The sequence below is a fragment of the Armigeres subalbatus genome, chromosome 3 (genome assembly GCF_024139115.2).
Source record: "Armigeres subalbatus isolate Guangzhou_Male chromosome 3, GZ_Asu_2, whole genome shotgun sequence".
Taxonomy (NCBI): Eukaryota; Metazoa; Arthropoda; class Insecta; order Diptera; family Culicidae; genus Armigeres; species Armigeres subalbatus.
This window is the reverse complement of record NC_085141.1, coordinates 304592661-304607455: the sequence shown is the minus strand read 5'-3', so window position 1 is coordinate 304607455 and position 14795 is coordinate 304592661. Positions and strand designations below refer to the sequence as shown.

At 37.6% G+C, this 14795-nt stretch overlaps 1 protein-coding gene and 3 long non-coding RNA genes across 5 annotated transcripts; 3 read left to right on the top strand and 1 right to left on the bottom strand.

Annotated features, from left to right (window-relative positions):
* Positions 1–12: 12 nt before the first annotated feature.
* Positions 13–2550, top strand: LOC134222625 (uncharacterized). Its single transcript, XM_062701786.1, has 2 exons — positions 13–1697; positions 2090–2550. Exons 1-2 carry the CDS (start codon positions 44–46, stop codon positions 2548–2550), a joined length of 2115 nt encoding a protein of 704 aa, XP_062557770.1. The 5' UTR covers positions 13–43.
* Positions 2551–2757: 207 nt separating this feature from the next.
* On the top strand, positions 2758–3267 carry LOC134220596 (uncharacterized). Its single transcript, XR_009981973.1, has 3 exons — positions 2758–2876; positions 2964–3068; positions 3140–3267. It is a non-coding gene; the product is annotated as an uncharacterized LOC134220596 (long non-coding RNA).
* Positions 3268–7962: 4695 nt separating this feature from the next.
* On the top strand, positions 7963–8960 carry LOC134220595 (uncharacterized). 2 transcript variants are annotated; one of them, XR_009981972.1, is made up of 3 exons: positions 7963–8234; positions 8457–8641; positions 8784–8960. It is a non-coding gene; the product is annotated as an uncharacterized LOC134220595 (long non-coding RNA). The 2 variants fall into 2 exon arrangements; XR_009981971.1 differs by having other exon boundaries at positions 7963–8249.
* A 3913-nt stretch (positions 8961–12873) lies between these two features.
* Positions 12874–14408, bottom strand: LOC134220594 (uncharacterized). Its single transcript, XR_009981970.1, has 3 exons — positions 14133–14408; positions 13885–14072; positions 12874–13772 (listed from the first exon to the last, which is right to left on the bottom strand). It is a non-coding gene; the product is annotated as an uncharacterized LOC134220594 (long non-coding RNA).
* Between the last annotated feature and the right edge of the window lie 387 nt (positions 14409–14795).

Sequence of the window (14795 nt, the reverse complement as noted above, 5' to 3'; positions counted from 1 at the left end):
ATGCCTCCCAGTTTCTGACTCCCACTTCCGGACAGGATCCGGCATGTTGATTGAAAACCACTGCGAAACCGCCCAACGTCCTTCCGTACGATGCCAAATCACCTCTCCTGAAGACTCCGCATCACCCAGACGCACAATAGAAAGCTTGTTGGAAGCCCCTGATCGCCCCAATCCAGTCCCGCTCTCTGCTGCCTCCGATCATCATAGCCGTCTGGGTCCTGAGATTGGTGGTAGAAAAGGGGGCTTCCACCATGCTTGCACAGGCAAGTATTCTTCTGATTGTAGTTCTTCTCTGCGTGACGATTTTTCCTCCACCCAGGACCCAGGACCTCCACCTTCGTTGCCTCATGCTGCTCAAAATTCCAGCACCTCACCCGGTGGTGATTTCCATCGAGATTCGCATTCCTCTCTGCTGGTCCACAACGCAAGTCAACAAGCTTCCATTGGATCTCCAGGACGCCCCATGAAAAGCATTTTGGGAGAATTTCCCGGTTGCTCTAGTTCAGTCGCGCCTGTTGCAGCCAACGTTCTTCGAAGTCGTCCTGGCCCTGAACTTAGATGTAGATCGCGGAGCTCCCAACCTGCTATTGCAGGCAAGTACTCTTACATCCCTGAACCTTCACCGCCTGATGCCGTTCAAACTTCTAGAGCCCCGTTTGTGGATTCCAACCTCGTTTGCGTTGACGAAGTGCTGATATATTATCAGAACGCCGGTGGGATGAACTGTGATGTCGAACAATATCTTCTTGCCACGTCCGATGATTGCTACGATGTGATTGTGTTGGCTGAAACCTGGCTCGACTCCCGTACCCTATCTAGTCAGGTCTTTGGGCCTGAATACGAAGTTTTTCGCTGCGACCGTGGCCCCATGAACAGTCGCAAATCAACTGGAGGAGGCGTCCTAATCGCAGTGAATAAAAAACGGAAAGCAAGAGTTATTTACAACGACTTATGGGGATGTGTCGAGCAAGTATGGGTGCGCCTCCAGCTTTCCCATCGTTCGGTGTTCCTGTGTGCACTATACATACCTCCTGATCGTGTTCGCGATGATACACTGATCGAAGCTCACACACAATCAGTCTTGTCAGTGATAGAAATGACTAATGCTTCGGACGAAATCATCATTATCGGTGATTTCAATCTGCCAGGAATTTCGTGGAGTTCCTCCTGCAACGGGTTCCTTCACATAGATATGGAACGATCTTCATTACACAGTCACGCCTCCAAACTTCTCGATTACTACAGCACAGCCACGTTACGTCAAATCAATCACGTTACCAACGAAAATAATCGCAGCTTGGATCTGTGTTTTGTTAGCGCTCAGGAAGCTGCTCCGCTAATTTTGCATGCTCCATCACCGTTAGTTAAAGTAGTTAACCATCATCCTTCGTTGATACTCAAGCTGAACAACACGCGAGCCAATGTTGTTGCATCGATCGAGCCCATAATCTACAATTTCCATAACGCCGATCATCATAGCATTGCTGAGTTCTTCGCTACATTGGACTGGGTTGACATTCTTGGCGGTTGTGATGCAGAGAATGCGGCATTGACTTTATCGCATATTATTGGACACGTGATTGAAAGACATGTTCCTAAGAAAATCGTCGCTCCTTATAGTTGTCCTTGGCAGACCCGTCAGCTTCGTAGAATGAAAACTGCTAAAAGAGCTGCTCTCAAGCGCTATTCCAAACACGGTTCCTTATCGTTGCGTGAGCACTACAAAAATTAAACTCTGCGTACAAGATTGTTAGCCGACTCTGTTTTTCTCAATATCAGCAAAATATACAGCAAAACTTGAGGACCAGGCCTAAAACGTTCTGGAAGTACATAAATGAACAAAGGAAACAAGCTGGGCTCCCTACAACAATGACTCTGGACGAGGAAGTGGCCTTAACGCCCCAATCCATCTGTCAGCTATTTACCGACAAGTTTGTGAGCACCTATTGTAATGAAGTCATCTCTGATGTCACTATCGCTGAGGCTGCTAACAACGTTCCTGCAGTCGGGATCACTTGGGCCACGTTTTTCGTAGATGTAGAAATGATCCGTAGAGCTAACTCGCAGTTAAAATCATCCATGAGTCCAGGTCCGGATGGCATTCCGTCTGCGTTCTTGAAAAGGCACATCGAACTTCTGCTCGCTCCCTTTCAATTGATTTTCAACAAATCGCTATCCAGTGGACTTTTTCCGTCCGTGTGGAAAACCGCTACAATGTTTCCCGTGTACAAGAAGGGTGATCGAAAAGATGTCAACAATTATCGCGGCATCTCATCCTTGTGCGCTGCATCCAAATTATTCGAGCTAGTTATAACAGAACCACTCATATCTCACTGTAAGCAACATCTGAGTGCCGATCAACATGGGTTCATCTCAGGCAGATCTACGACCACTAATCTTTTGTGCCTAACTTCGAGCATTACCGACAGCTTTGTGCAGAAAGCACAAACGGACGTTGTATATACACACTTAAATCGAGAATTTCAGCTCGGTAATATTGTTTACTGGTTTTGTTCGGTAAAAGCAAATTCAAACCGAGAGCTCAGCTAATTGAAAATAATTTGCTGATATACGCAATCATTTTTACCGTTCTCTCAGTAGTTTAAAAAAGAATACTGAGTTTCGGCGATATGCATTACCGATCAATTCTGTTTTTAAAAAATGTTCTGCACTTGTCAAAAAATAAACTGATTACTCAGTAAATTTAAATGCATTTTACTGAGCTTCCGTTGAAACAAGTACCGAGTTCTCAGTTTAGGATCAAGTGCCGCCTGATATGGCGTCTTTTTTTGCGAATCGAAATATCTGATGATCAACTCCTTTACACGAGTGTTTTCGCACTTGTTTAGTAACACCGGTCCTAATTAAATATTCAGGTAAGGTCCAGTATTTTTACCAGAATTGATAAGATTTTTTTTTCCAATTTACAATAGATTTGTTGATAAATTTCGTTAATTTTCTAGGCAAATAAAATAACCAAAAATTGCATCACCCGTTCATGATGCCGCTGCTGCTTACAAGCATATTTTTGTCTAAATTCTGGACCCGGATCTATACTAATACTGCAGGTATGTAACTTTTATAAAATAACTGTTTCCCTAGATTTTTTTTCTTTACAAATTACATTCTACAATTCTAGGAACAAAGTTGCAGGGCGGCAATGAGGCCTATGCCGCTATTTCGGAGGTAGCTCTCAGAGATAGGAGTGAAGTAATGGCACTGGAAGAAGAAAGATGCAGAAAAATATTTCACCAAAAATTCTGACGCAAAAGCTTTGTATATATATATATAAAGACTAATAAAGAACTGAAATTTTATTTATTTGTTGTTTTTTTTTCATTATCAATGAGGAAGAGGTAAATTAAATTACAATTTATTCGGTACTTTGAATTACAGAAGCCGGTTATGTTTTTACAGATCTACCAGTATTTTTTTACCGAGTGCTCAGTAACTATTACAAATCTGCTCGGTATTTTTTGACAATTCATTACCATGAATGCTATACCGAGAACTCGGTAATAGAATTCGATTACCGAGGTGACTACCGAGAGCTCAGCTGTTGAGAAATCGGTAATTCATTTACCGAGCCCGGTGAATAGAATTAAGTGTGTACGGACCTATCTGCAGCTTTCGATAAAATTAACCACGCTATCACGGTTGCGAAATTGGAAAGATTTGGCATTGCTGGTTATCTTTTGCGCTGGTTCCATTCATATCTCACCGGACGGAGACTGTCTGTTACGGTAGGCAATTCTCAGTCCACTGAATTTTTGGCAACCTCAGGCATTCCTCAGGGAAGCCATCTTGGCCCTTTGATATTCCACTTGTATTTCAACGATGTAAACAATGTGCTTCGAGGACCGCGACTGTCGTATGCGGATGATATGAAGCTCTATGCACTAATTCGGTCTATCTCTGACGCAATGGACCTACAACAAGATATTAATTCATTTGCGGCTTGGTGCACATTGAACCGGATGGTTGTCAATCCTAGCAAATGTTCCGTGATCTCTTTCACTCGTGTACATCAGCCAATAATTTACAACTATGAGCTCAATGGAATTGTGATGCAACGTGTGAACTGTATAAAGGATCTTGGTGTTATTCTAGATACGCAGCTAACATTCAAGCATCATGTCTCTTACGTGATCGAGAAGGCTTCTAGAACATTAGGATTCATCTTTCGCGTCGCCAAGGGTTTCACCGATGTTTATTGCTTGAAATCACTGTACTGTTCGCTGGTTCGATCTACGCTGGAATATTGTTCCGCTGTATGGCATCCTAATTACCAGAACGGATCAGTAAGAATTGAATCTGTTCAACGCCGCTTCATTCGTTTTGCTCTTCGGTTGCTTCCATGGCGAAACCCATTCCGGTTACCAAGTTATAGCAGCCGTTGTCAATTGATTAATCTTGAAAGCCTACAATTGCGGAGGGACATTGCACGGGCCATGGTCGTTGCTGATACGCTCCAAGGCAGAATCGACTGCCCTGAAATTCTGGAATCAGTAAACTTGAGGATACCTTTTCGAAGAACGAATTACGGACAACGTGGAGCGATGGTGGGTCTACAGCGGGCATTCAACGAGGTTGCCACATGTTTTGATTTTAATCTATCCAGACAGACGATTCGTCGTAATTTTACAAGGGCTTATTCTGCCATGTTTCATAATTAACGATGATTTTATTATAATTACTTTTATTAGTATTAATTAGGAAGCTTGGAACATGGAACTGCAAGTCGCTAATCGGACGACTGCGGTGGGCCGGGCACGTAGTTGGAAAAACACCAGTGTGTTTCATTTAAACCAAAATTCCTAATTGTGAAAGGTATGTAACAGAAGCTGTACAGTTTAAGAAGTAAGAAGTTTTAAATAGATTTGCTAAAAATGTTATGATATGCGACGATGACATGATATTTCAACAGGGCAACACCTTTTGTTATGCTGCGTGTAACACAAAATTGTTTCTGGTGAATAGTAACATTCCTGTAACGGGGCTTGTTTTCTCAAAAAGATTTAAAAAATATGGTATGTTTGACACTGTTCTTCAACTCCGAACTGCTATCGTCGAAGAATGGATCAATACAACAATAATGAACTGAAATCTACATAAGTTTTATGCCGAGATGACTGATGGAAGTCATCAAAACAGCGGAGGAATGACTCCTATTTAATCAATGCGAATGTCATTTAATAAATATCGTGTTTGTTGAGTATTTTGTCTTATAACTGTTTCTTGTCCTTATCATTATTTCCCGCGTAAAAAATTAGTCTATTTTTTATTTTTAGTCTAGAATACAAATCACGTTACATTCGTACCAATTTAGCAGCATTTCACGTATAGGGTAACTGTCCTATTTTGAACCCCTAGAGGAAATGCATCCCAATATATGCTTATATCCATTGAAATACAGGTTCGATATGGGCAGAAATGACACCATCTCAAAGATGAAAGTCTTATTTATGAAATAGAAATTCGAAATGAGCTTCAGTTATTGATAAACCAACCGAATTTTTAATTTACCCTGGTCAATTGAGTAGAAGCCAAGTCTAATCTTTCGATTGGCAGGCGTCAATGAGAAGATTCCTGCGTTTTAAACTTACAATTTCGACAAAAACTTATTGTGTACGTTCTGAGATTTTCAGTGATGTCACAGAGAACAGACGTTGAAGCTGCACTCGGCATGTTGTGATAACTTTTTACTGTTCATTTTGAAATAACTTTGGAATGTCGCCGTTATCCCCTGCATAAACAGCGCTAGCGTCATCAAAAAATGCCACTGTGCGCTAGTGTCGTTATGTATGCAAGAGCATACCAGCGCCATCGTGTTGTCAAAATGAGATTGTGAGTTGCAATGTCGACGTCGATGGCGTTGCGATTCGGTGTGTTTGTTTACACATGTTTTCCAAGAAATTTTGTTCGAGCCTCCATGTCTGTTCTCTGTGGTGATGTATACTTTTAAGCGTAACGCATTGAAACGCTCGCCTTCTTGAACAAACTAATTTCCTCGAAATTTCATCTAAATATCGCTTTTTCGCACGGGAAACTTATGAAATAGATGCTGAACAATGTTAATTTCGTGAAGCCAATTGGGAAATTAGCAGCGGCATTGTTTTTAGTTCAGAAATCAGAAAAATATTGCCAGGAGGGTCCAAAATGTGTAGGGGTCCACATCAAGTTGGTTACCCTAAACTGAAAATAAACTCAAAAGTGACATTTCAATAATTATTGAATAACACTTTTCCGTTTCCCGATGAAAACAAATCCTATCCTCAAATTTTGAGTAGTTCCACTTTTTACGAAAATTGAGTAACATTTCCGTGGGAAAAAAAGAGACGGCAATACAATTTCACTCAGTCTCTGAGTGATTTGAAACGGGTGTGTATTTATCAGCCACCTGGCACGACGCCATGTTTTTGCAGCCAACATCTCAATGTAAAATTTATGGTAGTGTTTGTGTTGTTTACCAACATCTGATTTGATTTCCATTGGGATCCAGAAATGTCAGTGGGGATCAGTCGCGCAATGTTGGCTGCAAAACAAGCCCATTGTGCGAGATATGGATGACACCCACTTGGTATTTATATACTGCCCCTATTCGCATAAGCGTCCCATGTCGGTTTTCCTCAACTTGAGTAATATGCCGTTGAATTTTTCAAACTCGTTTTACATGGAGAAATACAAAAAAACCTAATAAATTCATAAAACCTGCAATCTTTTTGAAAATTTGGCACAATATTCTGTATCTGCATACATTGCTATGGAACTATTAAATGGACCATAATTATATTTATTTTTTTGTGAAAAAGTGTACCAAAATCTGGAATGTGACTGTTATGCGAATAAATAGCAAGATGGGACAACACAAGTGGGTTTTGATTTTCAAATTTCTAGAACAAAGTCAATTATTTTATTAGTTTTTCTAAAAGATGATGTCATTTTTAGCTTATTTCTGGAAGAAAATCAAAATCGTCGTAAATCGACATGGGACTCTTATGCGAATCGCGGCAGTATAGCCACAGACAAACAGACGTAACACTGGAGAAATTACCATCAACCATGACTTCAACAATCAATTTGAATTTGATTGATTGAGCGTTTCACAACTAGAGGCGCCAGCGTCGTAATCCTTCGAGTATGACATATCACTCTAGCGCCTTCTGGTGACAATGTCATACGAAACATTGTTTCGAGTAACATGCTCGCAAGATGGTGGTAGAGAAGTTGGGCGATGGATTTTTCAGAAAAATGTTCAAGCTGTTACGTCTGTTTGTCTGTGGTATAGCCGTCTTTGGTTTTAGATTAGCAACACAAAATACGCCCTTTATTCATTTCGCAAAGTCGAAGCTAAAATTCTTCACACAAAAAATGACAGTTCTAGATGAACATTTCAAATGGGCCTAACTAACTTTGACCTCGAACTGAGAAATCAAGAAATGAAAATTCGAATGAAAAAAATATTCCCTATTTTAACAGAAAAACAATATATCAGTTTTTAAATGATTCTTAGACGTAAAAACAGTCGTAGAATTCGAATGTTTGTTTGGCATTTTTCATAAAGTACGGATGGTTTATAAACAGTTTTGTTACTTAGGACCTATTGTTTTTAATTTTTCAGTTGGGACTTGTTACGTAGGACATTATGCAAAGATGACTGCCACTTCGGACCTTAGTATAATTTGATTACACTTTTCAGTTTTACATGTAATAAGTTGATTTTAGGTATTGTTTTCTGTAAATTTCAGCTCAATCAACTATTGGCATACGCTGGCGCATTTAATATGCAGTTTATATGAGGTTTTCAGCCAAAATATACAGCCCTAAAACAATTTCGCTTGGGAAGTTGATTCTAACTGCCCGATTGAGCTCATTATTGGTAGGAAATGCAGTTGTCCGTGGGAGTCTATAACTTTTTGTTTCCAAAGCCAGTCTAGTGGTGTTATTATATGCCTACACACAAAAAACAAACATGGTTTTACAGAATGTTTTGCACTTTCCATTTGAAAAGAGCTCTGATTTCTTAAAAATGAAAATTTATTTGGTCTAAATCAAAGTGATTTTTTTCGTTTGAAAGTTTTTTTTTCATGTTCCCATTGTAAAACTAAAAGTTCTTCCATTCAACCTTAAAATAGTAGAACTGTCAAATAACTCAATGGTAAACCAAGCAAAAAGAAAACAAAAAGAAAGACAAATGAAGATAAGTTTCCGTTACGCATCGGCACTATAGCATGGTAAAAATATAGATGGTAAAAATATGTATGGTAAAAAAAATAAATTACTTGAACATCACTTGAATGCTTGGCCTTATCTATATAATTAGTTTGTTTACACATGAATATTAAAACTAACGCACGTACAATTTTTACAAATAATATTTATACAGTAAATATAATTATAGTTAAATATATTATAAAAAACTTTTTTGTCCATTCATCTGATAAACATTCTCATAGTGCATTCTCAACCTATCACCGTCGAGCTGTCAACGCCTCTCCCCTCACCAGTTCAAACGATCACAACAGCGGATACGACAGCAAAACTGTTGCTTTTCAAAATTATGCGGGAAAGTGTTTTCGGATGTTCTTTAAATTCAATGCCTCGAATTCGTGCAGTCCAAATCAATGTACAAATATCGGAGGTAAGTTGTATTATTTTGACTAAAATATAAAAAGTGTTGATAGTGTAGCTAACAAGTTTTCCTAATCAAAACAGCGCCCTGCTCCGGTGCTTCAATGGCGCGATCTAAAGATATTAATGCAAGATTTTCTTTTCAATTACAGGACATAGGAAATGTATGGCGCAATGTTCCCAGACGGCTTCGATTTCCAACCAAACCCCAGCCAGGGACCGGATCTCGTTCTGGGGCAATCACAGTGGCCACCGTGTTGAAATGCTGCATTGAATCATCTAGAAAAACTGCTTGAAATCATGAAATAAAAATAAAAGTATCATTGCGATTAGATTATTTAAATTTATGATGGAAAGGTGATTGAAGAGTACGAGGGGGAATGGGACAGTTTCTTTAATAACGAATGAATAATTTCGTTTCTGAATGAAAATATTTCGCCCTATTTTTTACAGTGTGAACATTTTTATTTAACAGTTGTACAATTTAGTTTTGAATGTTTAAACTTTTAATTTCAGAGCGCCATGCGACTTTTGAATCATGTTGATTACAAAAGTTGGCGTACTTTTATTTTAAACATATCGAACTCTCTACGAAAAAGAACCAACGTAACTTTTTGAATTTACCAATGGTTTTTTTAATTTTAATAATGGTTTTTCTTTCTGTGTAGTATTTATCCAACAACTAATAACTTCTTTTTATTTACTCTGCATTTCTTTTGTAACTTGGTCTACTTTTCAACTTAGTATTGTGCATTTTCTCAATTATTATTTGAAAGCTTCTCATACAATGGATGCAGTATTCCTAGGGTGTCGAGATTTCCTATCCGAAAACATTCCATACCGGTCCAAGAATCGAACTCGCCATCCATAACTAAACTAAAACGACATCATAACACAGGCAATTTAAATACTCGTGCCACACAATGATGCTCTTAACAACCTGCGACAAAGTTCGAGCAATAAAATTAATTCCGTATGATTAAGACTGTTCACTGTGTGTGATGGAATTCCTTTCTAATACACACTGCTCCCATTAATGTGATAAAAGATTAAGTGATTTTCAATAGAAAGTACAGGAATTATGAATTTTCAATTTTTCACATTTTTTTCCATTTTTATCTAATGGTTTTGATTTTTCTGTTTTATTTTCGTCTATCGAATAACACGGGACTAATGGCCGAGATCTCTGTATAGTGATCTGAGTCTTGAAATCCAGACGAGCTCCCAAGTCATCACAGTTCTGCAATATGCCAGCACGACGGCCAATGGTAAACCCTCTTCCATTTCGTCAGTGGCAAAGCTCGCTGAAAAACCTAAAATTGCTCAGGATCTTCTGGTAGGCCACATTTTTCCTCCCCTCCAGACCATCGTTAAGAGAGCGAGTTCCGTTTAAAAAAAAATCTCACGGTACTTGTCGCGGCAAACGTTGTTATGTCGAATTCGTTTTTAAAAAGTTCCAACCTAGGTTGGAACCAGTTCCAACCTAAGTGCTGTCAAAGTGTTTTTTTATTCGCTCAGGTTGGAACTAGGTTCGCACTAGTTCCAACCCCAAAGCTGCCGGGTTCGCACTGTGTTGTTTCACGGTTTCGAACCGGGTTCACCAATACATCTGTACTTCAACTGTCAAAACCACGTGGGTGGGTGGGACTGGGCGGAATAAACAAGCAGAAGGGAGAAACGAAATTGTCTGTTTATTAAAATAAAATGCGCGCTGAAAATCTTTTTTTCCGGGAGTTTTGTGATATTTGTTATTGTAGTTTTAAATGAAATTAATCCGGTACTGTTGTCTAGATTCAATTTTAAAAATAATTGTTAGGGAAGTTAAGTATTCATAAGTTAATTCAGGTTTTCCTGACAGATGGTGTCCTAAATTAGGTCGGTGGACAGAATTATGTAGTAAGGGAATTCCCCTTGAAACCCGTGCACAATATCCGCTAAGAATTATCAGAAAAATATATTTGAGGAATACCGAATAGAATTATTTCTTATGCAGAATTTCTTTTGAAATTCTTCCAAAAACTTTTCTTCGAGAATTCTGCCAGAAATTCTTCCAGTAATTCGTTCAGTAATTCTTTCTTGAATTTTTGGCGATATCTTTCTGGCATTCCTCCATTTTTTCCAAGGGATCCTTTCGAGATGAATTCTTTTGGAAATTCTTCTAGGAATATCTTTGACTACTGTTCCAGGATTTTCTCTGGAATGTGCTCCAGGAATTAATTTGGAAATTTCTACAAGTACCTTGAGCAATTCCTCCGGGAGATTCTTGAAAATTGAAAATGCACGGGGCCCAAAATCCGGCGGAAAATTTTCCCGAGGTGTGTGGGCTACCTTTATCAGGAGAGGTAGCGAGGAAAAAAATTAGCGAATCCTGGAGAATTTTTATTACATGCTTCTGAGTGTTCTCCGAAAAAAACACTTTTGCAGAGATACAGTCACTCTCAAAATTGAGCGTACAGCATGGATTAGATGAATATATTCGAAAATTCCAAAAGAAATTTAATTGTTGGCTCGATTGTTTTTTATGCATTTCAATATTCATCCCTTCCTTCAATGTATGCGCACATAAAATGGTTGAATTTTTTTCTCTAAAGTTCATTTATTTGAAAATAATCTCAAAATACGCCTATTAGATGTGACAAAATTGAGCGTACAGCTAATGTGTTTCTATAAAATTTCTTATTATAAACACGATTAATGTATTTTAATATTGTTTTTTCACGATTATATTTATAATAATAAACATCCGCTACCTAAACATTCAATGTTTTGAAATTAAACCATGTTTTAATCAAAATGGCGACCAAGTAAGATGTTTAAAAAATTATATTTAACAATTCAATGCTGCTGGGCAAAATAGATGCTTTAAGATATGGATTTCACCGGCATCGTGTCTTATATATGATAGATAATCAAAATCGAGCGAGACATACGATAAATTTGGGAAAATTCAGTCGGTAAATGATGAAAACAGATGTAAACATACAAAGAAAACGACAAATGTTGGGAATGGCATATTTCAAATTAAGTATAACTTCATTTAAAAGTCGATGTATAGGTAGCTTATAAGCTCAGGACACTCATTAATAATAATATTAATAAAAGAGCAGCACACGGATACATTATAAGATGTCATTTTATATTTGAAGACTCAGTCACCGTAGGAACAAATTTGGTTGAATCATTTAATTTCCCCAAGATCCCGCATAATCATGGACCATACGTACACCGCATCTGTTATAATTGAAGAGAATAAGTGTTATTGTAGCGATGGTCTCACTAATAATAGTTAACTATAAATTGACAGTTTCATATACTGTTTCAACAGTAGCGCAGATGGTAAACGGCCAAACGACCATATGAGTAATAGGCGGTTAAGTATAATTAACATTTAAATCCGGTAGTTTTTCGAACAAAATTTTCGTTGTACCATACATCAGTTGGTAGATATACAATTGAAGAACTATATAATTACACATCGACAGCATGTTATGTATTAACAGTAAGCGTTGATGTAGGGTTGGTATGGTGAATCAAGCTTAAAATTGTATGCTAACAATGAAGTAAATAGTGACAATATATCTTATAACGCATATGTAATTTTGACTGCATGGTATGTCGTATTTCATTATGCGGGATATCATTAAATAAGCTGCCGAACTCTTAAAAAAGTTTATTTTTACTCGTCATATGGATATCATCCAATTGTATCCCTTATGGTAACAGATTGTGGAGTTTAATCCAAATTTAATTATGAAATTACGATTTTAAGCTATCTTTTCAATATTCAATCAAAAGTGCTCTACGGGGTTGAAAAGCTGTTTCTATGTTCGGTACCTTAACATGCACCTTGTACTGTTAGAATTTGACTGTGAATGATTGAATTCAATAATATTACTCTTAATGATAGACCTGAGACAATAATCGAGCTTTAAAACAAATTTAAGTTAAAGACATACTAAATTTGAATTATGTCATTCCTAACATTTGTCGTTTTCTCTGTATGTTAACATCTGTTTTCATCATTTACTGACTGAATTTTGCCAAATTAATCGTATGTCTCGCTCGATTTCGATTATCTATCATATATAAGATACGATGCCGGTGAAACATACAAATTAAAGTATTTATTTTGCCCAGAGGCATTGAATTGTTAAATAGCAATGTTCTTACCTCTCACTTGTTCGCCATTTTGACTAAAACATGGTTTAATTTCAAAACATTGAATGTTTAAGTAGCGGATGTTTATTATTATAAATATAATAATGAAAAAACAATATTAAAATACATTAATCGTGTTTATAATAAGAAATTTTATAGAAAAACATTAGCTGTACGCTCAATTTTGTCACATCTAATAGGCGTATTTTGAGTTTATTTTCAAATAAATAAACTTTAGAGAAAAAATTTCAACAATTTTATGTACGCATACATTGGAGGAAGGGATGAATATTGAAATGCATTAAAAACAACCGAGCCAACCATTTAATTTCCTTTGAAATTTTCAAATGCAGTCAACTAATCTATACTGTACGCTCAATTTTGAGAGTGACTGTAGATGAATTTTTGTAAAATTTAAAATCTCTTTTAAATGAATTCTATACGGAATTCTTGGTATAAAAATGTGCACGGGATTATTGAATATAATTAAATAGGGGAACTGTTCCGATCTCCATCTCACTGAACATATATTCATCGCATCGAGAAACAAAGACATGCAGCACCAATCTCGTCGCCTCTTTTTGTCAACATGCGTGCTCACTGCTGAGAGAAATCACAAAAATAATAAACAATCCAAATTCCTTTCCATTGCTTTGTTTTCGATGGGATGAATATCCGAGCTATGAGATGACTTACAGGAGCAGTTTCCCTATTTATATCAACCATATCCATATATTTATCATGATCTGATTAGTCAAGGCCAACGCACTGCCAGTGCACTGGATGTCCTGGATCATATGTTTCGAATCAAAACAAACACGATGCTACGCACACCAACATATCCAATGACAGATGGAACTGAAAATGTTTTTTTATTCAGGGTTCGGGTTGGCACTGACCCAGGTTTAAAAACGAATTCGACATTAGTTGATTGTTGATCACTAATTCCTTTTCGATGCGCTTGCACAGTCGACTGGCCCAGCCTAGTATGGGGAGAATAAAAAGTTTCAGTGAGAAAATCATTCTTTGAAAATTTGGAATGATTTATTAGATTTGAAGTTTATATGGGATTATCAGCTGCATTGAATTTCTCACCTAAGCAAATAATCCATGGGATGTGATCTTAATAACGAAAGAGCACAGCGTCGGCTAGCGTGGGGATTTGGGTTGCCTGGGATCTGCCGTATGGGAGGTTGGCAGCAGTAGGATATGCGATTCGCAATCAAAGATTCCACTGAAGTCATTTCCTTCATTAACTGGCAGTTCACAAACGAAAGTAACCCCTGGAGAATGCAATTAGAAAAACTTAACTAATGCATGAAATAATATTAAAATTCCCTTACCTCTTGTTTGTGTTGGGATCGATGTCGTGCTTGGTCAGGAATCCGATGATAAAGAGCTCCGCCAAGATAATATATTATAATCAAAGTTCCGCCAGCTAACTTGATTGATTAGCGGACTAGCTTGCTCTTGGCGACTCTTGAGTGTTATCTTCATTTAATTTTAGTTACAAAACATACTTTTAATAGAGAAAACAAAAAATTGTTAATGTGCGACCAAAGGTCCCATCTGAAATTTTGATTTTGTTTTGGCAAATTTCAGATGGGACCGTCAAATTGCAAAAGGTCCAAACGACAAATCTGTCAGATATTGCCGATAATGCAGGTTGGACGTTTTGCACTGGAAAAAATATATATTGAAATAATGAAAAAATAAATGTGGATTTAAATTGACCGCTAAGATTAGGAGCACAGTTGAGTGTCTGCGCTAATAACTCGATTTGTTTACAAATGTTACTTAGGACCTTTAGAAATGTTCCTCTAGAGTTCTTTATGGGTTGTTACAATAGAGCAACAGAGAGGAGGAGATGGCGGCCATGTTTCACTCAAACTCTGACAGATAGCAATGGGGTTTCCCATACGAGGGAAGAGCAGAATTTGCTTCGACTTCGCGATTTGAAGAACTCAATAAGGCTATCTGACGTTTAATCATCTTTCTCTTGCACG

What these genes read in the sequence shown, in the direction of transcription:
- LOC134222625 (XM_062701786.1), top strand. Translation starts at nt 44, where the DNA reads ATGTTGATTGAAAACCACTGCGAAACCGCCCAACGTCCTTCCGTACGA. An exon ending in CAAGCGCTATTCCAAACACG is followed by an intron (nt 1,698 to 2,089) that starts GTTCCTTATCGT and finishes CCATGAGTCCAG; the next exon opens with GTCCGGATGGCATTCCGTCT.